The sequence below is a fragment of the Nipponia nippon genome, unplaced genomic scaffold (assembly GCF_047370975.1).
Source record: "Nipponia nippon isolate SJK-2023a ecotype South Korea unplaced genomic scaffold, ASM4737097v1 scaffold_4, whole genome shotgun sequence".
Taxonomy (NCBI): Eukaryota; Metazoa; Chordata; class Aves; order Pelecaniformes; family Threskiornithidae; genus Nipponia; species Nipponia nippon.
The window spans coordinates 94,273,559-94,299,657 of record NW_028262358.1 but is presented as its reverse complement, the minus strand read 5'-3'; the positions used below and the strand labels follow the sequence as shown (position 1 = coordinate 94,299,657).

Below are 26,099 nucleotides of genomic sequence, written 5' to 3'. Positions count from 1 at the left end.
GCTTGACAGTATTGAAATTGAGCATTAAAATAACATAATGGTAAATAGCTCTGCATGAACTCAGAATCCTAGATGCGTTAATATAATTGTAGCTGCTATGTTGATAAAACTGATGGTCGCATATATCAGTTAGTCTTGCATAGGCAAATTTATAGAAGTTCCTTTCTGAAAATTTGAAACTATTCATAACTGGACCTAAAAGTGGTTTAGTTATCATTGTAGTATTCTGTTTTTAAATAAAGTTTGGGCAAATTAGCTGGATAGAAAGGACACAACAGTAGGAGACACTGGCGAATACAGAGACTTGTAAATTCTTAGACGTATTTGTTACAATTTAAAAGGGAATTTTAACTGACATTTCTTGAACTATCTATGCTTTGTCTTCCTGAAGTTTAAAAAAACAAGCATAGAATATCCAGCCTTTTGATCTAAAATAAAGTTGCCCTTTAAGCCTGAAGGTCTTATACAGCCTAGTCTATTTGTAGGATCTTAAACTTTGCTAATGCCTTTCCTTTGCTCTTCACCTTCCTTTGTCTAATTGCATTATATAAATTTTAAATTAACATATTTCACTGCTTTATGGATGTTTTCAGACTGCATGTAGGAGTTTAGCATATTCATACAGAAGTATTGGGCAAACACCGGTAACTCCCAGCACAGCTGCCTAAAACCTGGCTTTCATCTTTTCATTATGTGTAATGACTTTTAAAGCCATATGGGTACTTCAGCCTCAAACAAGCCAGATGATGTGCTTTGACTTGGTTTGGAAAATCACCTTTCAGCTTTTCTCATCCCCCATCAGCTGTTTGACCACATACTTTATTCTTGTACAATACAAAAGCCACCAGAAGGCACGTATTTCCTGCGTTACAGGTAGGATGGATTCCATGTGAAAGAAAGAACAGAAAGAAAACCAATGGTCAATGTTCAGAATTTTTTATTTATTGTGCATTTCTTTGTGTAGTTCATGAAACAACAGAACATGTGGCAAGCTGTTTGTAGTATGGCAGTACGGTTATATACATGCATTTATCTATCCATAGGAAGACAAAATAAAGTATGCCTTTTAATAGATTAAGGACATAACAGATTTTGACACTATTAATCTTAGTGTTTATTCTCTAAGCCTGGACTGGACTGATGTTTTACTGATTTCTACAAATCCAGCACTATTTCAGGTTTGAATAACTTAACTGAATTTACACTTTAGAGAGTAGTATATGCACAGAAATGTATTTTTCTGGAATAGTAATGAATACAAATCATATGATACAGCTGTTGACATGTTTGCAACTGGTAAATATAAGCAATATATCAAGACATTGATTTATTTACTTTGAAATGTATGTATTTTGGATTAAAATGTCATTATTAAAAATATGAAACATATTAGGACCAGATAGCACTAAACGTTACAAATGATACACCTCCACATTATTTTTCTAAGATTGGGATTATCAATGGCATTGGAATTGGAGATAAAGTACGGACATTTTTTTTGTTGCAGTACCATTATATTTATTAGTATTTGGTTATTTTAAGACACATTATAAAGTGTCAAAGAGCAGAGAAAACGCCTGAGCCAAGACAACTAATACCACAAAAGCAGTAGTAAGTATTCTCTCTGCATCTTTTTGACAGTTATTTTGGCCCCTTTACTGAAAATCCGAGTGCTTCCTAAGTATTCAGAAAAAGAAGTAGCAGTTGGTTTTTTTTTCCTATTTCCCTCTCCTATAGAAGAAATGAAGTGACATCCAGCTTTTCTGTTGGCTTTGCTGCTTAGGAGTGCTTAGCATGTGTGCACATGGATATAAATAATTCCTTTTTGATGTAATTTTTGCCAAAGTTCCCTCATTTGAGTGACATTTTTGCCCCATTTACATCAGTGTTAAAATTTCCATTAACTTCTCCAAGGCTGGGATGCCACCTGTTTTGTGTAAGTTCATTATAGTTCAGTCTAATGCATTTAAAAGCATTTATATTTTAATTGCTTCAGTGGAATGCAGTTGTCGTGACCGGCAAATCTTGCAGAGGGCAGAAAGGATCATCTGGCAAGCAACAATCCCGCATAAGGGCATATACAATGGAATAGAAATACTAAGCTCTACATCAAGTGAGAAACAGCGTGGTAAAGGGCGTTTCAAATTAATGTCCTTTTAAAAAATAGTTTTCAAGTAGAATACTGCTGCTTTTAAAGAGTTTTGTCGAAGTTTACAGCTTCATTCCTGCATATGTGTTGTCATAAGCAACACAAGTTAAAAATGTGGGTCTAACGAGATGGAGACAAATCTGTTAGCACCACACAGACAAGAGTGAATTATGCTACTTGGCTGGTTTGGATATCTAACGGTGCCGAAAAAGAAACAAAGGTTGAAAGTGAATGTCAGCAATAAAGAAAAATTTTCTACAAAAGATAAGTCTGTCCCTTTGCCCCCTGATTCTCTCACCTTTTTCCCCTGCATCTTGCCTCCAACTGCAGTTGTAGTAAAAGCTGTTCAGAGGAGCAGTTCACCCTTGGCGCAGGAGTTGGAACGTGCTCTGAGCGTCTGTGCCGAGTATGGTTTCAAACTTAAATTTCTGTCTTTTCTGCTTCTTGGTGTATTTGCCTTGGCTCCTGCCTGGATCTGGGTCTAATCCTGTCTTCTGTGTGGAAGTAAGTGCTTTAGCTAAACTCTGAGATAGCTGGAAAACGGTGTTACTGCAAAGATAACATGGGATATCATCCGTTTGCTGCGGGTGCTTCAGCTCATCATCAGTTTTTCCAGTACTTCCCAGATACGAAGGAGATGAGACGATGTATAGGCAATGTTTTCTCTGGAGTGCACCAGTAACTGTTTGCAGGTGAACAAGAGTGCAGGTGGTTGGGATTTCTAAGCTGTTTATGATAACAGAGATGTTTTGCCAGTTGTGGCTTTGCTTCTTATGCTGTGGGAGGCAGAGAGATAATCTGTTTTTTTTGGCTGGTGACAGAAGTTTGTAAACAGTAAGGTTTTCCTTGTTCCCAACTTTCATGTCACTAGACATTCAAGACTATTCATTAATGTGAACAGTATTGTCCATAAATACTTATGGTGGCAGTCCCTAATGTCAAGGTCCTCAACTAGTATAAATCGGTGCAATTCCTTTGATTTATGTGCACTGGCATAACGCTGTTTAGTTGAAGGTCTGGGCCAGAGCACAGGAAGCATATGTGTTAGCCAGGGAAGGCTGTAGTAGTTTCTAATTCTTCTACTTACTACTTTCATATGGAGGTAGAGTATTTTGAAGTTGACAGGGTTCAAATAAAGTATTTTTAATTTTCTATTTGGAGTGTCGATATCTCGGTAAGTGGAACAACATCCTTGGTTTAGGGGTTATGTTTCATTATTGCTTCATAGGAAATGGAGACTCAGCTTGGATCTGGACTTTTGAGCAATACTGAAACTTTGAGGGACAGCAATATTTCTTTAAAGGATGAACTGATTGTATGTGCAAGCTGTTATGCGATTAAAATGTTTAGCTAACTCAGAACTTATATTCATGGACATTAATAAGACTGTGTGTATTCATGTAACACAGCTGAATCCAGATCTTTAGGGCATGTAAAATGAAGTAAACCAAAAAGATTTTAACAATTTTGTAGCTTGAAAGAGCAATGAGAAATGCAGTTCTTTTCAAATCAAAAATGATAATGTCTTTCACTAGGAGCAGAGCTTTTACAAAGGGTCTTTCAACTGAGGATCTCGCAACTCTGCTTGAAACACTGAATTAGGGCTCAACACTGAAGCCTTTATCAAATGAACAGTCTGAAGGGGAAGGGAGCGCTCCGATGATGTGTCAGCTGTGGGGCTGGGCTCTGGCGCCTCGCCCCGCGAGGTAAGGCAGCTTTACTGTCTATAATTTACAGAATGAGCAAGCGAGAAGTGTGACTTGCCTAAAGTTACACCACAAGTCTGTGGCAAAGTTGTGGAATAAAACACCCTAGCAGACATGTACGTAAGCTGCAATTTCATCTTTCTCTCGTGATTCTAAGTTGGGAAGAACAACAACTGTTTTGAAATTTAAACCAGGAAGATAATCATGTCTTTCCATGTGATTTGTTGGTTATCCTGGCTAGTTATCTTGGTTGAAATGAGGAAACACTTTTCAAAATCTGTTGGGGGGAGGGGGTAGGGAGCAAAAAGTTAACCCTGTGAATTTTCTGACCCGAAGACCAGTTGGGCTAAATTGATGTTACGCTAATAAATTTTCATCTAATAGTCATCACCTTCCTTTTTTTCCCCTGTCAGGATGGTTCTACTAGAAAAAGATAAATATGTCTTGGATACATATAAATGAGATACGTTTAATTAAAGCCCTACTCTCTCTGTCTTCTGTGTATCTGTTTCTAGTAATTTTACTTTTCTCCGTCCTTCTATCTGGTTTACATCTTCAAAATGCAATATGGAAAACTGCCACAAGCACACTTGGAGAACCTGAGAAAAGTGCAGTTTCGCACATTCAGATGAGAGCCGGTGGCAGTGCTCAATCTCACCATTTCATCACAGACAGATGATAATACAGTGCAAGAACATTCAGGTTTGTAAATGACAGATTTTAAACGGCAAAACAATTGTCAGAAATCTGCTGTGCTTTGCAGCATCAGTGCCATAAATAGGTGCACTCTTCTTGTTTACTTGGGTGGCTGATTTTTTTTTAATTTATGATAAATTATATAAAATTAATGATGTGTGCTTACACTTAAGTGATAAAAGCTAGTTTCTGCTGGTGTGCTAATGTACGTAATTAGTTCTTTACAACTAGAAACCAGATACTCTTTCATTCATGCGTTCATACTCTGGCAGTTTAATTTATGGAACTGTTTTTTTGGGGGGGTGTAGAGGGAAGGAGAAAAAAAACCATTTCTTACATTGTTACTGGACTTGGGCTATACAAGTACGATTATGTAAAATCTGTGTCTGGGTGGCTGTTTGTCCTTTCCTGCAGAGTATTCTGTGCTCGCTGAGTGGGAGGGTCACCCTGTGTGAGACTAATAAGGACAGAGCTGCATCCCCCTCTACCACTCTTTGGAGACTCACTCCAGCAACTCCTCGGCGCTACAGCAGCTCTCTACAGGCATTTTCAGTGCTTCTGGGGGACATACTAAAATAAAAATTAAAGGTAAGCAACTCATTATTTGTAGTCAATTGTCTAACATCTCAGATGCACACACAGAGCACCATATTCCTGGCTTGTTTTGTGGTGGGTTTTGTTGTTTGTGGTTTTTTTCCCTCTCCAAAATTGCCATTTAAAGTTCATCACTGATTTTGCCAATATTAACTGTCCTCTATAAACATAATGTACACAGTAAGGTTTTAATGTACTGTAATCAGTCTGTGTTATAGGATTCTGCTCATGATTGTGTAAATACACTGTATATGTTTGTGGGTGACTATAGGTATACGCTAAGATATGCTAATGAAAACAGTCCTAAACTTGCAGTAATTTACAAAACCGATTAAACTGTTGCAAATTGCCACAATGCTGAGCATGCTTACTAACTGTATGCATACATTTGCATTTAAAAATCTACCTGTTAGTGTGTATCATTCTAACTGGCGTACCGCGCGGCCTCCATCCAGTTAGCTGGAACACACTGGTGCGCAGCGGCAGGGGTGGGAAGCGCAGGAAACGCTCTCCGGGACGGGGGAACCCGCGCGGTGCGGCAGCTCCGGGGCAGCTCCCGGGGAGGTCGAGCCGGAGCCGCGCGTCCCCGGCGGCCCGGCGCCAGCACCGCCCTGCCTGCGCCGGAGCCCGCCGGGCTGCGGGCCAGCAGCGCCTTCTCCCCGCGGCCCCCTCACCTGTTCGCCCCGTGCAGGTGCCCGGCGCCCGGCCCGGCCCCTCGGCAGCGGCCCGGCGGCAGAGGGCTCCCTCGCTCGCCGTGGGTGCCCGGCCCCGCTCGCAGGCGCCGCCGGCCCGAGCGGGCTCCGGGCCCCGCTCCGCCCCGGGGCCGCGGAGGAAGCGGCGGCGGGCGCTGCCCCCTCGCTCGACTCGCCGCGGGGCGGCCGCCGCCGGCGCCGCGGGCAGGTTCCGGAGAGACGGGGCGGCGGGTAGGAGCCCGGGAGCGGGGGTCCGGGGGCGAGGCGGGGAGAGCGGGGCTCGGGCAGCGGGGCCGGGGCGCCGCCCGAGCCGGCGCCTCGCTGCTCCCCGCCGGCCGAGCTACCCGCTTGCCTTACCGCCTGGTGTTTTAAACCCTCCCTCCAGCACACCCAACTCCGTCCAGGAGCAGTCACGCTGCCGGCGCTGCCGTGTTACAGCCCGAGCTGCGGAGGGCTCGGGTCGCTCCCGCCCCACAGGCTGCGGCGCGCCGGTCGTGCGAGGGAGCGCAGCCTCCCGAAGCAGCCGGCGGGAGAGGAGCCCAGCCCGGAGGTGCGGTGGCAGCGAGGGGGTGGCGGTGTTCGCGATTTAGTTGGCAAGAGCCCTTCAGAAAATGAGACCTCTGGAGCGGCAGCTCTAGTGAATTACTGATGCCTGCTTGTCAAGCAGGTGCAGGAAATTAAATGATAATGTTATTTGAACATGTATTCACTTTGCTGCTGTTGGGGAGGCTGGAAAAGTTAATGATGGTGTAGTTGCCGTCAGTACATGTGACTGACAGAATAGCTCTGATGATGAATAAGGTGCCTTGTGAAAATACCTATAAAAATTGCATCTTAGGTATGTGAATTTTTTTTTCTTACAGAAAATGTGATTAGAAAAATATTTGTCATTTTCTGTGTTTCATTAGATTCACATGTATCTATACATTGCAGTCAGCTTAGAAGAAAAGCTGATACTGTCTTTAGAGGACAAAAGATACGTTGTTAAAGCCAGACTGTATTTTTGTGAGATTTAAACTGTAAACTCAATACAGGCTGCTCTAGGCGCTTGTATATTTTGCAAGGCAGAGAAATACCGTATTTTGGTTTCTTTTGCACTTAAACTGAAACAATTGCATGTTGTCCGTGTTCGATTTGAAGACTGCTTCAGCAGTCACTGTCAGTGTTGTGACACCGAACAGCTTAGCTAATATATTTCAAATTGAAAACCTGGGAGAAAAATAAAATTAGTCATTACGAATGAAATGAAAATTTAGTGCCTTTACAACTAATGTCTCTGAGTTAATATTTCTAAGGTGTTACTTACAAGTTTAATAAAGACCTAAAGGACTATATTTGTCATTTCTTTCTAAATAAGTCTCTCTTTGTAGCTCCTTACAACAGATAAATGATAGACTTTACGTGTCACTAGCGACTTCCTCCTTCCTTTGCAGTTAATTCTTGTTTGTAGTGTTCTGATGGGGTGAGGGGAAGAGAATAAGAAGAGATTGTTCTGAATATGATTATTTTCTGTTTCAGATTTGTAGCTGATTGTTCACATGTGTCCAGGGGGAGATGAAGTACATTGGATCCTGCATAGTTTGGCTTTGTATGGCAGTCTTCCTCCTCCTTCCTGTTTCTACTTCTGTGGCAGTCAGTGACCAGACAGGTACTTCTTTTTTTTTTTTTCTTCCCATCACAGACGAAAGGCATAAATCTCAGTACTGAACAAATGTGAACAAATAATGACAGTACATGGAAAATAAGCTTTTTTTAATCTATTTTTTTTTTTTAAAGTCTAAGTTTGAAGCAGTTCCAAAGCAGCCTTTCTGTTTCCTGTGCATGGAAGATTCATGTTTGGAAGCAGTTGTAGTTCCTAGGAGTTTTGTTTTGTACTTTTTTACCTTACCACACAAAACAAGATTCTAAATCAGAGCTTGCAAAACTTTTGTGAACAAAATCATGTGACTTTATTAGAGCAGATCAGTGCTCACATTGACTTAAACAACCTAATGCTCATGTTAACCTTACCTAAACTTAATCCCTAGACCAGGTCATACATTTCACAGATGTAGAGTTAGACAAACCCTTGTACCTAAGAAGACAGGGGAAAGGAATATACTGATATTGTTTAACTTAAAAGCTGTTAGCCGTCTTCGGCAAATTTTCTCATACTTCTCTGTTTTCTTCTTTCTCTTACTGTCCACGTGGTATCTAGCTCTCTCATTTAAACTCCACATTGATTCTCCAGAGTGTGGTAAATTCTGTCTTAAAGGCATGTCACATGTGCTTGTATAATAAGGAATTGTGAGTTTTCTAGAATTGCTCAGCCTCAGCATGCACCTCAAGTTTCTAAAATTTTCCTACAATTATTAGCAAGGAGAACATGCTTGTTGCTATTTAAATAGAAATAAAAAGAGTTCTTTTTAATTAATTTTTTTAGAAAATGAAATTTATTTTTAGTAATGCGGTTTTTCCAGAAACCTGGTGGAAGATAATAGAAGCTATACATATACAACAACTTTGAATTTCCATAACACATTTGAAACTCAGGCCCAAGAAATTTAAAAAGTCAACGACTAGGATAATAATCCTTTTACTACTCCTGGAAACAATAAATAGTAATATTTTAAAAATAATAAGTGTCATGTGCGGGCTCTAAGGTAAAAATAATATGCTGTGAAGAGTCTGAATTTAAGTCAAAGACTTTTTTGCCTTATATTTTTAGGGCAGCAAGGCTAAGTGCTCTACTGATGAATTATTCTTAACCCCTGTGGGAGAGTGAGCCTACATCATAGCCGTGCAATCATTCTCTTCAGCTGTCTGAAAGAAGCAAAATGGGTTGTCTCCTCTCTCATTGCTAGCTGGTGGATTGTAGAAGGGAAGTTTTAAAAGGGTGTGAGTGCAGGAGGTTACCTAATAATATAAATGAATAAATGGAAACTTGAAAAATATTAAAACAAAATGCCAGGAAGCAGTGTCTCTCTTCTTTTATATTTTTTTTTTTTCCTAATGAAAAGATGTCTCAGTAAAAGGTGGACCGGTCATAGAAGATGTGACAGATGCACTGAACTGCTAATAAACGGTGTGTCTGAACTGTACATTATGTTCTGTTAGAAGTTTGTGGCTAGGCAGCCAGAAGGGAAGTTGCAGTTTTCCTTAACCTGATGGCCACAAATGGATCAAATATGGGTCAAATTGAACCGCTGGGAAGAAGAGGAGAGATTGAACCTCTCCTGAGAATAACTGATGGTGTGCAATTGAGAGAAGCTTCTGCAGTTTGAGGTGATACAGGCAGATGGTGAGGAATAACAAGTAGATAGCTTCCAGCTTCAGCAGCTCTGCCGACAGCAGGGAATAGGCTCAGAGTGAAGCCTCAAGTTGATAACAGGAAAGAGACTCTTCTAGAGACTGAAGGGATGGTTACTGTCCAAAAAAGAAATACAAGTTATAGACCGACCAGAAAGCAGGAGCTGAGAAAGAACAGACCCTGCAATGGTGCAGTGGTAAGGGGTACAGATGTCTCTGCAAGCCTTTTGTTAATCTGCCCCGTTCTGAACAGAGTACTCTGTGTTGCAAAGTTGTCTCGTTCTAGTTTGATAATTTGTATGCAGATGAATCTGTTACAAATTGGAAATGTGCTCACTTCAAGAAGAGAGAAATATCTAACCTCCTCTTCTTTTTTTTTTTTTCCTTTTTTTTTTTTTTTTTCTCCCTTTCTTTCTTTCTTTCATTAACTGGCTCTTTCTTGGGCCTTTGTTCTCTCCCATGTACCAGTTCTGTTTGTATCAGCATCTGTCCTTCAGGATCTGCCTGGGCAATCCTTTTGGCTTTCTTCTTTCAACAACATATGCATAGCATTTATTTCTCACTATGCCAATACGAAAGTTTTTCCAGCAAAGCCCATTTAGATAGGATCTTGGATTATTGCATTTACCTCCTGAAATTTCTCACCTGATCTACTTCAGTCTAAAGGAATGGCCTTCAAATGCAGAGAAAAGTAAATTAAAGTTAATTTGGGAGGGGCAGGGGGAAGAAGTGTGTTAGGGGAAGGAAATCTCTTATGCAAGAGAAAGGATTAACCTGTGTGCATATGTAGGGGAGAGCTTTCTGAGTTGGCATTCTGAATATACTTTGGGACTTACTCATTGGGTCAATATTGTAATAAGTAAATGCCAGTATTGGAAAAAATGTCAGAGAGTGACAGAGTATGCTGGATCTTCTCAGAGCAGTCCTCCTTAGGCTCTGAATGTGTGCCAGTAACAGTTAGATTCACATCGAGGATTTCTTTCAGTTCTCACTTGTCCAGAAGTTTTGATGTGCTAGTCGTTCATCAGAAGGAAGCCCTCAATTCTAATGACAGAATATAGCAAATCTGAGGGAGAGGGTTCACGAGTTTTCCCCAATCATGTTTTTGATCTGACTTCAAGAATATTTTCTTCATGTTGTCAACTTACATTTTTTTTGCTGTTGTTGTTGGGAACATTTGGGTTTGGAGCATGGACGTGAGCTCTTTCTGTAGTGACACATGAAGTTCCAATTTGATCATTCTTGAATGCTTCATATTAAGAATATTAATACTTTGTCTCATTCCCAGATCATGGCTGTTTTTTCAGCTTTCTTTTACAATTACTGTTTTTCAAAGTCACTTGCTAACCCATGAGAAATGTAGTATAAACAAAGTCCTGGGACTGTCAGGCATGGTGAATTTCCATTGCCTTCTGACGTGGAATGTGTTGTGAAAAGTATTGGCTCTAGATCATAATTTTAGATAGGCACTTTAACGCAAATACAGTGAATGGTTTCAAGTATGCAAATCAGTTCAGCTTTTTGGTTTTCATGTTTTAGTACGGCTAGATACTTCTCAAAATCAAGATAATGGCTCTACAGTAACTCTCATATACAATGTCTTCATATTCTTAATATACTGAATATTTAAGGTTGGATCCACAAACTGTTGTTAGCATTGCAGTGTTTAATTAACTCTGCCACCCTTGGATTCCTTAACTTACAGTTAAATACTAAGTCTTCTTGGCCAGTGAATAAGGAGCTTTAGGTATCCGTAAGAATGTGGTTCACGAAAGCCTGCACACTGTGGAAAGCCACTTCAGCTAGTGAGTAAGTAGTACATAAGAGACATCCCAGACCACAAAGGCGAACGTTCTCAGCTACACACGTTCTCCCAGTGTGAAGCCTGTAAACTAGATCAGCCCATAGTTCTTTCTCTACCTTTCCGTAAAAAAAAAAAAGCATCAACTCCTACAGCCAAGATATTCACCTGGGATATCATAGAATCATAGAATGCTTTGGGTTGGGAGGGACCTTTAAAGGTCATCTAGTCCAGCCCCCCTGCAATGAGCAGGGACTAGATCAGGTTGCTCAGAGCCCCATCCAGCCTGGCCTTGAATGTTTCCAGGGATGGGGCATCTACAGCCTCTCTGGGAAACCCGTTCCAGTGTTTCACCAGCCTCGTGGTAAAAAATTTCTTCCTCATATCTGGTCTAAACCTACCCTCTTTTAGTTTAAAACCATTACCCCTTGTCTTATCTCTACTGGCCCTGCTAAAAAGTCTGTCCCCATCTTTCTTAGAAGCCCCCTTTAAGTATTGAAAGGCTGTAATAAGGTCTCGCTGCAGCCTTCTCTTCTCCAGGCTGAACAACCCCAACTCTCTCAGCCTTTCTTCACAGGAGAGGTGTTCCATCCCTCCGATCATTTTTGTGGCCCTCCTCTGGACCCTCTCCAACAGGTCCATGTCTTTCCTCTGCTGAGGACTCCAGAGCTGGATGCAGTACTCCAGGTGGGGTCTCATCAGAGCAGAGTAGAGGGACAGAATCACTCCCCTTGACCTGCTGGCCACGCTGCTTTGGATGCAGCCCAGGATACAGTTGGCCTTCTAGGCTGTAAGCGCCCATTGCTGGGTTGTGTCCAGCTTTTCATCTATCAGTACCCCCAAGTCCTTCTCCTCAGGGCTGCTCTCAGTCCCTTCATCCCCCAGCCTGTATTGATGCTGGGGATTGCCCCGACCCAGGTTCAGGACCTTGCACTTGTCCTTGTTGAACCTCATGAGGTTCACATGGGCCCACTTCTCAAGCTTGTCCAGGTCCCTCTGGATGGCATCCTCTCCCTTGAGTGTGTCAACCACACCACTCAGCTTGGTGTCATCTGCAAACTTGCTGAGGGTGCACTTGATCCCACTATGTCATTGATGAAGATGTTAAACAGTGCTGGTCTAAATATGGACCCCTGAGGGATACCACTTGTCACCGATCTCCATCTGGACATTGAGCTGTTGACCACTACCCTCTGGATGTGACCATCCAACCAATTCCTCATCCACTGAACAGTCTGCCCATCAAATCCATATCCTTCCAGTTTAGAGAGAAGGATATCGTGGGGGACTGTGTCAAAGGCCTTAGAGAAGTCCAGATAGATGACATCCATAGCTCTTCCCTCATCCACTGATGTAGTCACTCCATCATAGAAGGCTACTAGGTTGGTCAGGCAAGACTTGCCCTTGGTGAAGCTATGCAGGCCGTCTTGAATACTATGAAGTCCTGTTTTTCACTACTACTCTTCCTCACGGGTGAATCTACTTCTCTGGGATCTAGTGTGAGCATCCTAATACTTGAGCTCCATTGGTATGGATTTCTTAATGCTGCCTGCCAAAGCTGTTATGTTATTTCCATAACTGTCTAAATAGTCACCAGATTTGGAGTTAACTTTCCTATATCAACGAAGTTGTAGATTCAGTCTCCTTCATTTGTCTTCCCACCCTTGTCTGAATTAACACCTATATTGTAATGTAATATGATGTGGCTTACAGAGTAAAAAAGGAAAACAAAAAAATCACATCTGGTTTTCTGGTACCTCTGTACATGAGGCTACAGGTATGTAGGAAATCTGAATTCTTGACCCTATTTGTAAGCAGGCCAGCTGGTTCTGCTTTTCAGTACAAATACCTTTGAGGTGGACTCGTTGGATGTCATTGCTGACACTTGTAGGTATGTTGCGCACCCTAAAGAGGTTCCCTATGTCTATATATTTATGAAGCCTGATCCAGTAAGAGTGTGAGACATATCCTAGCTAATATGGGTTTCTGCCTGAAGCTTGAGCCTGACATAGGAAGTGGGTGTTATGTTAGGTGGGGCTTTGCTGTTTGGCCACGTTCATTTGGCCGGTCATGCTTGGTGATGGAGATGTCGGTGCCCTTGCAATGTGCACATTGGTGGTGTTAGATGGCAGCTGAAAACTCCACCTGAACATAAAGTTTAATTATAAAGTAGCAGATAGGTACTTGTAAAGTGAATCTAGCCATTACAGGTTATACTTGATCTGGAGGAGGCAAGAGTGCTTATTGGAAGCTACAGTTCCCAGTCAGGAAGTGCACACAAGAGATGTCTGTAAGAGCGAGACTGAAGCATGCACCAGAGTCTTCTCTGTCCTTGTTTGCACGTAAGGGAAAACTGGGCATGGTGCCTAGATGGAAGCTGCAGTGTGCTTCAACAGGTGCCCTGATCATTCCAGGAATTTAGAACATCCCATTGCATGTTGCAGCAGATACGTCTAGATGCAGCACCTTTATTTTTTTTCTGCATAATGCTATTAGAAAACAAAAAAAAATCTTGCTAGCATCTTATTGGAGCGGCAGAAGGTCAGTGGTCTGTGATATACCTGCTTGATCTGCATAAATACATATTTTTGAAATTATTAGGTTGATTTTATAATAATAAGCTCCTACATAGAGCTCATTGATTTCTAAAGATTAAGGTCTGTAATTTGTCTTATGGGTAGGTGATCTCATTAATTTATAGGTATGTTAACTTGAGCTTTGACATCACCATTGTAATATGAATTGTTGACTTCAATCCAGATAGACCCAGTTCTATCATGTGCAGAGCAATCTAGTGTATAAATGTAAGCTCGTTCTTTTTACTGCTTCATTAGTTTTATAGTTATGTATTCTAACAGGCCAGGTAGGTGCATGGTTTCCATGCCTGGATCAGTAGTAAGGGTTTGTCGTGTTCTTTTTCGTTCCTGAATGTTTTCGTGTAGGTTTTCTAATTCAGCTACCCACAGGATGAATGAGTAAACTGTCTGTTTTGTCTCAGACCAAAGAAAATTTAAAGATGTGCCAGCAGTACTAAAAATCTGGGAAGAGGCCAACTTTTTGACTGTATAAACTGTAACTGTAGAAGGAATTTTCATCAATCTATAGCAATGAAAGTTGTCAGTCTTGGTATGGAGAGGTTTTGGTTCTAGTATTTTAGAGTTTTGCCTTAGCTCTCTGTAAGAAGAATAACATTGGGCTAAAGGAGTGCATCAGCAGCACGAGACAGAAGAAGATTCGTAGTAACCCTTTCAGCTCTTCTGGGGATGTGGAATACAACCACATAAGTAGCACTTAAATGGCCTGTCTATGCTGTGACTGTTATGCCACTGATAAAAATAGGTCCACAGTCCAGTCTGTGGCATGTGAGGAATCGTTGCTATCATCTGGATAACACAGAAATTAAGGCTCGAGTCTTTATTTGGACTTGGAAGAAAGTGGCTGGGGGGAATAAGCTAAAACTCTTTTGCCACTCAGCCCTCATGTAAGTTAATGCTAGAAAAAGAAAGCACATTTGTTTCCCGGGTTCTCTAGAGCTTACTACAGCAGTTCAAGATAAAATCAGCAATAAGTAATATTTGGCTTCTCTTATTGTAAAAACTGCCAAGTAATTTAACCAGAAAGGGAATCTGCCCTGGAGTTTATATATATATATATATATATATATAAACCTTGGTTAGAAAACATGTAGATTTAAGAAAAACATTTGTCAGTGTACGGGTAACATGCTATTGCGGCTTTAGCCATAACAGGCTTCCTTTGCGCCAACATATTTCTTACAGCTATACTTGTGTAAATCTACCATAACCACATTCAAAACCTACCATAACCACATTCATTGTTTTAGGGTGGCTATAGATAAAAGTCTGTAGTTTAATAATCTGTATAAGTGATTGAAGGCTGAGGTTTGTAGATTAAAGGGTATCTAAGGTGAGCCTGTTTCTGTCCCATAGTGTGTCTGCATATATCAAACGGTGTATTGAAATTGCTATGTTAGTATGTAATTCCAGTGAATGCTTTTCACACTACATAAAACTCCCTGCAAACCAAGAATGATGAAAGATTTCATTTCAGTTTCAGAGATTTCAACATGAATATTCTTTACAGTTCTGCATCTTTTCTGGGGAAAGGGAATTTACAGTGTTTTTAATGCATATGTTTCATCTCTTTTATCATGAAACTTTATATCTATCTATCTGTATATGCATGTATATACACATATTTATGTATGTATATGAAGGAAAGAAAGAATACATTCTCTTAGAGCCTAGAAAGAAATTATCAGTGATGTTACTTGTAATTGTAGATTGCAATTTAGACGTAAAGGACATGGAACTTGACGAATCTTACGAAAAAATGTCTTCTACCCCGTCTATTCTTTAAACAATTGACATAGCTTTCATTAACCATGTTGTCAGGAGATGTCTTTATATCTATATTATATAATTTAGTTTCACTTTTACTGGTTATTTCCAGTTAGCCATTCTTAATCTAGATCAAATACTGCAACACATTTAATAGAATTTAAGGCTTTTGAAGGATAACATGCTTTCTACATTACTGCAGAATGAATGACAAATTTCACACGCTTTACAATTACAAATATAGCTATTTTGAATGTCAGCTTTCAGTCTGGATGCTCTTGGAAATCTTTAAATATAGATGATCTCCAGGTTAATGGTAGGACATTCCTTCTTACTTTTTCATTGAACTGACACTTCAGAAAGCCCCTCGACCTTCACTGTTCAGCAGTTTCAGATATACCTTGGCCATCTTTTCAGTTGCGTCAGTTTTTTTTTTCCAAAATATAAGCATTGCTTACATTATTTATTATATATGGTATGATTATATCCTTGTTAATCCACATTTGGAAATTACTGTTCACTGAAGTAACAATAGATTACTGTCATGGTAATCAAGCATTTATGCTTTATTGTTTCATATTCATTAATGGGGAAAAAAGGTTTTCTAATAATAAAGTCAGAAATAAAAAAAAACCCAACACTTAGAAGTTATTGCTTTACAGAGTATTGTAGGTAGAAAGAGCTTCATAAGACTTTAGTGTGTTTCTTCTGCTTATATTGTTCATGTGAGCTTTAATCATAAACAGCTGAATTAAAATGTGATAAAATTTGTATCTCCTGATATTATTATAAGTGTAGTATGAAATCTGAAATATCATTGCTCTTATTTAGATTTTGTTTTATTGCTGTTTTTCATATCGTAAAGAAACAAAAAGAAACATTCCTGTTAATATTATTATCACTGTCATGATAGTTTGTTCTGATTAATTTTTGTTTGATAGAATTTTACGGTAGATACTAAACTGTATTCTCTTGAAGGTGCTGTGTGTCCTTTAATGAAAACAGTTGTCCATCATCTCAAACAAATCGGCAGAGACAGTCTTGGAGTTTCAGGTAAATGACTGCGTTAATATGGATATCTAAATTAATTGGCTAGTAGTGGATGTAATCATAGTCTGACTGAAGCTGGCTTTAAAGCTGAAAGGACAGTACAGAATGCCACCGCCATGCTCCAAAAGCTGGTGGTGTTTTTAGGAAAGTGGGGTTAAAATCAGAATGTGTTCTTGGAAAGTACTGGTTCAAGTTCTGCAGCCACACTCGTTTCCGTTGTTTTTCCCAAACATCCTTCACGCTTATCAGTTCAGATGATAAAAGGAAATAACAAATGCATTTTTCAGGTTGCAAAGTCATCTACTGAGTGAATTTTGCACTGATAGTTTCTCTGTCAATAAAATGAATATTGGAAGTTTCTCTGACTTAAAGTACTGGTTTTCAAAATAGCTTGTCAGTCTGTACTCTAGAAAGTCACCAAGCATGCTAAAAGTCAGTATTTACCTCCATTATTTTTTTTAAATTCCATTAAATAAACTAAATCATTGTATTGTATTTCACAGGGTTTGATCTAGCAGAAAGCTTTTCTTTGAGGCAAACATCTTGTGGAGGGGAAAAAATCTGTTTTAAACTGGGAAGCGCACCTCTCGTCAGAGACACAAAGTAAGAAAGATACTACTTTAATCCTAAGTGTTTAAAAGACAGAGCTCAGACTAAGTGCTACTAATGAACTGAAACACTGAGCAGTGTATCCAAAGGATGCCACAGAAAGACAAGTATGTCTGTTTTCAGGCATTTTCATCTGTAACAGTTTCTTCTTTGGAAAGCATTTTGATTCAGGTGTGTTTTTCTTCTGGAAACTGGAAGTATCTAGGTACAAAGTAAATTGCAAATATCTTTTTCTTAAATAATGATTCTGATACTGCAAACTGTACTGTTTATACGTAACTATTTATAAAACAAAGGAAACAAAGAACTTTCATGGTGTGACAAGTGTTATACTAATCTTCCCTCAGTGAAGTTGGCTGTCCTCTCTCTCATTGCTGCTGGTGGAATTAAAAAGAGAGAGAGAGTCACCATTTCCTTAAACACTATATTTTCATGATTTTTTTTTATCAGTGGAATTGGGATATTGCCTTTTGAGCAGCAACAATATGGTGGGTACTCAGTGTAGAGGTGAAACTAGGCAGCATCCTGTTCCGACACAGGGTGGGATGAAAGGCAGAGGCTGCATGAAAAATCAAAAGAAAGGTGAAAGAGAGTAAGGCACAATGGGATTGGATGGATTTAAGTTTGCACAGGGACAAGGAAATGGTAAGAAGCAGTTAGGAATGTAGTTTCAAGTTCCCCATGCTCAGTGGAGAGAGAGAGAGGATCATCTCAGAGCTTCTTGGTTGAGATGTGCTCCGAGTCATGGGACTGTGATTTCTGTACAGCATGTTCCTGTGATGACGAGGGAAGCAACTGTATTCCTGTGTCTTCAGGTTGGGTATTCTCTGTTGCAAGAGGTCTGGCTCCAGCTTGCCTAGGAAAAAATACACCCGGCCCTCGGACTTCCCCTTTGCTTGGATCCTGGGCAGAGCAAAGAGGGGCTGTGGGTAGCGTGAGGCCCGGGGAGAGGGAGAAGAGAGGAATCGGAGGCACCCAGACACAAAACAAAGTGATCTTTGGGAGAGGAGAATGATTAAAGAAATAGGACCTAAATATTCTAGATTACTAGATAGATTCTAAGTTTTTCTGAGGTATTAGATACAATAAATGTATTTTTATGCTTGTGTAATTCTGCAAAGTTAAACAAAGTAATCACTGTCTTTTAAATACCTTGGACATTACCTGTTGAAGGAAAAATGACTAGATAAAATTACTTGACACAGAGTGTGCTCTATTTTTATTAAGGCCTTCCCAACATTGTAAAGATTGTCTTTAGAAGAGGAATGGGTAAAATTAGGTACCACCCATACATGTCTTTACTGAAAATAAGAAAATAAAAAGTTTGTCAGTAAGAAAACCTTTTTTTAAAAGCCATTATTCATTTTTTGGATTTTTACAGGTTTTTTTCAATGGATGGGAATTTGAGGGAAACATGAGACTATAGAAGAGTAGAAAATCCAGGCAATAACAAAAAATGTGGGGCAATTTTCCTTTAGGAGTAAGAAGTTAAGCAGTGCTTTGTGTGCAGTGAAATGCATATTGCAAGCTGACTTACTTTATTCTGAAACTATAAGAAAATCAATGGCAAAAATGGAGTGAGAGGAGCTAGAAATTGGAAAAGGGTAAATTATTTAAAATACATATTTGAGGGAAAATTCATGATTCGAAAGGATTGATTTCTAAGAATTCGGTGGTTTTGGAAGGGGTCTGACAGGTGATGTTGAGGTTGAAAAATTTAAAGCTTTTTTCCTAGCTTTTATTAGTTGGCCTGAATACTAATGTCTGTGTTTTGTTTTCTTTTAAAAACAGTTTATTAGTGAAGGCAGTGAAAATAGGGAATTCATGTCATGGCTGATAGCTGTGGCTTAGCAAAGCCTTAACTCTTAGCGGTTGCAAGGAAAATACTCAGGAAAGACACAATACTTTTTTTTTTTTTTTTTGTACTTTCTTTATGGAGTGGGAGAGAAATCTAACAGGTGGGGGGTTTTTTCTCTATATTTTATCTATTCAGCTTATTGGAAGGAGGATGACTTTTTGAGACAAAAATGGCTAAGTTGCTCTTCATTTTTCAGTGTAACTTGGGCAGGGGATAAAGAATTTCAGTAAAGGGTACACCTGGAAGGCAGGTGGTTTGGCTTTAATGGTCTCTTGCTTCTCACGTTCCTCTCCCTCCCTGTTATTTTCTTCTGTGTATCCTCATTAAAGAAAAACTAAAGAGAAAATCTTTCCAGTTTGCTCTAAAAATATGCATATCTAATGGATGAAAACTTTAGCTGGATAAAGCAACCGAGCTGATTATTAATAAAATGCATAACAGTGCTAGTGTATGAATATAATTAGGCTGAAAATTAATATCATGTTATTGATACTAATAAGGTACAAGATAAGCTTTTCAGTCAGCTTGCTGTGGAAGTAAATAGTACCTCTTAAATATATCTTCCTGAACAAAAAAAGGGTTAAAAGTATTTTCAATAACATTAAAGCATTGCAGAATCTCCATTAAATCCTAGTTCTTCATGGCAATAGTCTTGCTCATGCTTTTTTAACCTTTCTTCACAGGGAAATGCATGTCGTAATTAAGAACATAATTTACTTTTTGTATTCAATATATTGAATATATAATAGCTTTCTGTTGTTGAGATAACACTTCAGAGATGATTTTTAAAAATCATTTGTTCAAAATATTTTTGACACTCTTCTGAACTCCTGAGTTTGTTTCTAAAAATAAGTGCAGAGGGCAGTCAGGAGCACAAAGTCAGGTTTTGACATAGTAGGGTTACAATGAAGGATAGTCAGGAACTCAGATATCTGTCATCATAACCTTATAATTTACTTTATCTCAGTTACCCATGTACAATATCTTGTAATTTATTATTTTATTTAAATCTCCCTCTGTTACCTTATGTCAGATTGTATGGTTCCAGACTCCTAGCATTCTTAGATGCACAGAGGTTTTTAGGATCATTCTGCCTCAGAAAATATTTTAGTAGACGTGGTGTGCAGTAAGCAGCAGAACAGTGTTTGTTATCCATCCTGCAGGAAACTGAGAGTATCTGATTAAGCTGACTAGCAAGTATCAAGTAACTTGGCACATCTCTTGCATTTCATTCATTCAGTCGTAGTGTGGGTAATAGAAAGCTATGCTGTGCCATTTTTCTTGTGTGATGCCATTTTGGTTTTTTTCAATGGACCTGGAGTAGTGTTGCACCTATTTATATGTTGTAAGTAATTTACAATGCAGTGTCAGCTTGGGAAATCGATTATGTCTGTGTTGGATTTTAGTTATATCTCTTATCTTTCTCTCTTTTTGTGAGGGGCTTCTGTACGTATTTTGTCTTGTGGTAGGAGATAGATAGCTTTTCTTATGCTCCATGTAAATTACTATTAAATATAAATTTAATTCTAATAATATTTTCAGGATTAAAGAGCGATTTTTAAATTAAAATACTGTGAGTTACTTATTGCGATTCTTACGTGGACATTAATATAAGTTATTCCTTAGTATAGTAGTATAACTGAGCCTTTGAATCCTAAAGAAATTCACAGTAAAATACCGTTATGTAAACAATCTAATTATGTAGTCATAATAATAGTTATTGTATGTTTTAATTTTATTTCAGTAAATACATATGGAGTCATATTTTGTTCTCTAGAGTTTAACACGTACAGCCTGTGCGATGTATTCCAGTTTGCCATAGAGCTTGCTGACAAAAGCAGCGCAGGCCTCTGTGCTGATGGCAACTCCTTGAGATCTGCCAGCAGTATTCAGTACTTCTGGACATGAAGCCTTTTAGGTTAATCTTTGTTCTTTAGTTGCCTTAGAGTAAATAGCACTATGATGACATAATTTCACTGTCTGTCTCTTAAAGATGCATCAGATGTCAGTTGTTCCTCTTTCTTACTTTTCTGGGTTGCTGGTGAGCCAGTTTTTTTTCTCTTCTGAAAGTGCCAATGAAGGAGATAGTAAGTTGATTTCGGCTGAGTCTCAGAATGTTTTTGAAATGGGTGTTTATGATTAGAAAATCTTAATGGCACAGTCATGGCTTTCTTATTTTGTAGTTTGTTTGGCTTGACAAACCATATTAATTTACTGAGGAGATTATCTTATCTGGCTGTTAAATGATCTCAGAGTTACAGCAGTTGGGATTACTCTCACGACTTTTTTAGGAATTCTTCCCCTTTCGGTGCAAGATACTGCAAAAGAGCTTGGATTTTGACTGTATTTGGACTACTGAGCTCCAACAGCCATGTTGTCACTGCTGCCAGAAGAGCTATGGCTGTGGCTTGGGCCATGTTTCAGAGAAAGTGTTTCACCTCCTTGTGATGTCTAGTTACTGGATGCAGAAATACTGTTCCCACTTCTGTCAGTATGTTCCAAGCTGGAGGATTCTTTCTGCTAAGAATTTAAATCAATGGTGAAAGAATATTTACATGGGGTTTTTTGTTTGGTTTTGATGCTAACCTTTTTAATCACAAAAAATGCATAGGGAATTGCATTTCCTAGAGCAGAGCTGGCATCAAGTGAGGCAGTTTCTGTGCCCACTGTTAGAAGCCTTTTCATAGCTAGCACTTTGCTTCCCAAAGGCACCTATCTCTGGGTGGCTTTGCAACCATTTACTTTGCTGTATGTTCTCTGGTTGTATCTGCTGAGACTTCTTTCCTCACCAAATAGTAAATACTGAGTTCCTTGCATATGACTTCAGATGTCAGTGAATGACTACATGGGCATGATTTTTGATTAGTTTTGCACATGGCATGTGTTTTGGGCAGCAGAGTCATGTTCAGTAGTCTTCCTGAAAAATATTATTAAGATATATATTAAGAAGTAGTATATCAATTTCTTAAATAGAGCATAGAATGGATAGATGTGAAAATCGCCAGTTTCCAAAAGATTGCATTGAAAACTTTTAAAACATCTACTGAAAATGGCAGTGAGGTGGCACCCCTGTTTGGAGACAGTAGTTACATTTATGCTAACCAGCTTTTATCTGTGCTAGCACAAAGTCCTGCTAGCCTTTGGTCTATTGAAATATTAGATAATTATGTAAGAAACCACCTCTCCCTTCCTATATTGCGTATTTATTTGAGGTCGTTTGAGCTGTTGGAGCCAACAATGCTAAGACTGAAATGTCTGGTATTTTGGTTGCAGGGTATTTTCAAGAAAAGGGCCTTGTCTCTGGAATTTGCTTCCTGAGTGTGGGAGCCTGACTTTAGTACAAGTTCTGATGCTTTCTTCAGGTCTTTCAAAGTAGTGGATCAGAAGCTGCAGTGATACAGTCTTTCTTTTTCCGATTCTGGTTGAAAGGTACTGAAATTGTGTACTTTTTGTTTATTTGTAGAAACTTGAAAACTTACTGCATTTTATAAATTAAAAAGAAGGATAATACAGGGATTACTGTTGAAAGAACAAATTGGAGCTGTACCTACCATGTAAATACCAATTATTTCATTTCATAACTAAGGAGAAAACTGGGGCCTCTTACCATGAAAAGTGATAGGACAATGCTTCTTTTAAAGAATGAAGGCATGTGAATGTCTTTTTCTGCATATTTGGGCTTGTTTCTACCTGACAGTTTACAAGAAATACACCAAGATCTTTTTATGAAATTTAAAATTCAGGCATTAATGGATTTTAATTGCTATATTGGGCTTGAACCATCCTATAATTTAACATACAATTTACTATGTGGAAAGAATTGGGAAAGCAAAAGTAATGACAGAGAGGTGGCAGAGGGGAAGAGTATATATAAAAATGAAACATTGAAAGCAGACTGTGAGGGAACAGACAAACTATTTTAATTATGCCACTGACGGTAACAAATCTGAATTCTTTGATCTGTAGTGTGTTCCCCTGACAGTAGAGCACTTAGTGTGGCAGCGTCGTACCAGTTGCATTGGTACGACAATGTCGGATGAAGCAGACTGTTTCTTTTCCTTTTTACTGCAGCAATGTTGTTGTAAAGCACTTGCAGATAAAAGGAAGGAGCTTTTGGGAGATGTGTACTTTAAGGACACTGGTCCACAACAAGAGTGTGCAGGAGACCAGCCGTGTTTGTGTGGATCCCCTGTGTGCCTCAGTTCAGGATGAAACTTAAGGCAGGCAATAAGCAAATCACAGAAGCACTGGATGAACAAATAGTAAAGGCAGTTTACTTCCCTTACTTAAAAAGCTTTCCTTAAAAAATCTGTCCAGCCAAGATTATTATTTGGAAGAAAATAAAATTAGGAGTTCACCTTCACAGCGCTCCACTCCAGCTCTCAGCCTCATCTCGCTTCCTCTCCATCAGCGTCAGCCTCTCTGGTCTGTGAAGCCAGCAGCTGATCCCCGCTGCCGTGTGGTTTCCAGCCATCACAGCAGGGAAGGAGCAAGAATGCGCTGCTGGGGTGGGGGGCAGCCTGCCGTTAACTTAAGCAAACCCTGAAATTGCACCTTCAGTTTAATGGTTTAACCTGCCTTGTAGAAAACAATTCTGTTGTTCTGATTAAAACAAGCGCATCTGCAGTATCTAAGCAATTTCACTTTTATTATATACTCCTATATAGAATTCCTTTTTATTTTCGTCCTATGTGGATGCCAAAACTATTTTTCAGATTTCTTATTGGATAAGATAGCAAAACTTAAAACATATACTTTCATACATACCACAATTGCTAGACAAAGTTATTGTGTTATATAGATTTCTAGATTCAGCACAAGCGATTTACCTGGACGCTTTCCTATGGCCCTTGTTCAAAAAATTGGACACAGATTCTGCCATAGGTTGTTCAATTTACTGATAAGTTAGGTGAAGAGAGCTGGACTGTGGGGGGCTTTCACAAGAGTTTGCACGTCTCTTACTCCCTGCCAAACATGCTGACCTTTAAAATCTTTGTAATGTTGTCTTGGTTTTTCTTGGCCATCTTTTTTGAAGAAAAAAGTCCCCAAAAGTAAGTACAAGATAGTACTATAAATCAATCAGGAGGATGCAGATCTCAGCCTGTAGCAGGACCTGTGTTTGATAAGAACACTAGTCAGAATAGTTTTAGAACAAAAATACAGTTGCAAAATTAATACAGTTGAAGTTTCTTAGAAATCCGAAGTAAATATAGGTATATACAGCAATGCTATATGCAACCACACAGAATTCAGTGAAATGTACTGCGTATAATGCGTGCAGCTGAGGATAGACTGTAGCCCTCATATGTTGTAGTATAAAATTAGAGATGGAAAGATCATTTATCAGTTTTGCTGATTGGGCTGAGAGGATTCAAGTGTCTTTGTAAAATGCATATAATTTCTCCAGCTGAAGCAGTGGTGCCATATGCTTCAGAAGTCATTTATCAGCAGACTGAAAAGAAAAAAATTGTAATAAATCAGATTTATTTTTTTTTCTGGCTTTTGTGATTTAACCCTTTGTGAAATGCAGTTTGCATTAGTTATTCTGTCAGGCATTCCTCCTCTTAATTAAAGTTGTACCTACAAAAAGATGTTTGTGCTGATACATCTGTGTCTACACTGGGGCTTTGTTATTTAAAGATGTCATAGATGTATCATTCTCTTCCCCCACCTTGCCTCCGATTTTTTCATTTTTCTATCTAAAAATAGTTTATGGGCTCTCTTGCAGTGAAACTGCCCTGGTACTTTTTTCATTACACTGATTTTCATTCACTTTCAGTTGGTTGTGAAAGATTTTTGGCCTCTAGCATTTCTCTGTCGTTAGCTCTTTGCAGTTTTTATCATCATGCCATGAAATATTTTTTATTTATGGAGATAAATTGCCAAATTTTTAAAAATACTTCTTTAATTTTGCATGAACAGTACGGTCCATGCCCTGGATTTTTCACTCGGTGGTCTGGGTATCAACTTGATTTCAGTCATAAGTGTACAGAGTTTGCTGATTGCAGCCTGGTCTCAAGTGAATATTTGTCATGTCACAAACGCATTTCAAAACTTGGAATGATTTAATAAACTTCAACATGAGGAACAGCTTGTAATCTATACAAACTAAGTCCTGATGTACAGATACTGGTGTATTAACGGAACCATGTGCAAGAGATCATGTTATTTTTGGATTTAGTCAACGTGACTAGTTGCAGAATCTCAAAATTCTATTAAAAAAAATAAATCCTAAAAATACTCTGGGATTGAGCATGACAATACAGGCCTTGAATAACTTGTTAGTTAGAACTTGGTAATTCCTAATATGGCATTAGGCTTTTAATTGTCATATGACAATGCACGTACCTTTTATTTTAGGGATTAGGATGCTGCTTATTGCTCCACCCATAATGGCAATGTTAACATTGAAGTCTTTGATAAATTTCGATTTATCTTTTACTCAGTTTTCTCTGTGAACTCTGAGAGTTTAGTAAGAAATGTGTATGTTCATACTCTATGGTGAGCAGTGTTGATTACTCAAATACTGTTGAATGCATATCCCATGAAATAGTAACAGCTATTTTGTGGCCAGGGAACGTGAGGTTTGCTTTGGATCACTCCTGAGAAGTAACAACACAACATGATCAAGGTGCTGTGACTCCACGCACCTTAATTTTTATCTTACTGGATCTGTCTCTAAGCGAGCAGTTCAGAATGCTAGATGACTGCTAGTTTAAATTAATCTATGAAACTAAACAAAAAAGATAATAGTACTCAACAGGAGCACATACAATAACAGGAACTGTTTGCCAAGACTTTGGGGGAAGAAGTGCACTTCCAGGCCCAGTTCTTGCATTCAGGACCCTCCATGCTGGATGTGCTTATTTTGAAGTACAGCACATGCAATTGCAGCATTAAATTATTGCTGTTGCTCAGGATTGATATCTAGCAGCTGACTTCTACAGGATTAGTAGATAATGCTCGCTCATTTTATAGGTAAAGGTGTTATTTGGAAACAAGTTGTTTTGGGAGAGTAGTCTTCTAGTGCAGTAGGTTGGTTTTTTTTAAATATCTCCTGTGAAATTTAGTCACTGAGAATTGAGAGTGTTTAACATAGGATGTTTCATTCCTATATGAACTGTGAACAACACATGATAAAGACAGTAACTCATAAGAATAATCATACAGACAGAGACATTGGAAGATAATGTACCATAACAGGACCAAGCATAGAAGATAAGTTGTAGCAGTAGTTTAGTAATGAAACTGTATGTGAAGACTTGAATGTCTGAAAATGTTAGATGCAAGAAATG

At 39.0% G+C, this 26,099-nt stretch overlaps 1 protein-coding gene across 6 annotated transcripts in view; it reads left to right on the top strand.

Moving 5' to 3' along the window:
- Positions 1 to 4,449: 4,449 nt before the first annotated feature.
- Positions 4,450 to 26,099, top strand: part of COL19A1 (collagen type XIX alpha 1 chain) — a 208,568-nt gene continuing 186,918 nt past the window's right edge. For 3 of the 6 annotated variants that reach the window (XM_087774800.1, XM_087774795.1, XM_087774801.1), the window contains exons 1-5: positions 4,450 to 4,557; positions 4,966 to 5,139; positions 7,356 to 7,485; positions 16,266 to 16,340; positions 16,841 to 16,940. In XM_087774800.1, coding sequence (XP_087630926.1) covers positions 7,392 to 7,485; positions 16,266 to 16,340; positions 16,841 to 16,940 — 269 coding nt within the window. In that variant the 5' untranslated portion in view covers positions 4,450 to 4,557; positions 4,966 to 5,139; positions 7,356 to 7,391. Of the gene's footprint in view, positions 4,558 to 4,965; positions 5,140 to 5,945; positions 6,069 to 6,165; positions 6,388 to 6,478; positions 6,676 to 7,355; positions 7,486 to 16,265; positions 16,341 to 16,840; positions 16,941 to 26,099 lie in introns of those variants that run through there. The other 3 variants (XM_087774797.1, XM_087774798.1, XM_087774799.1) reach the window with 3 other exon arrangements.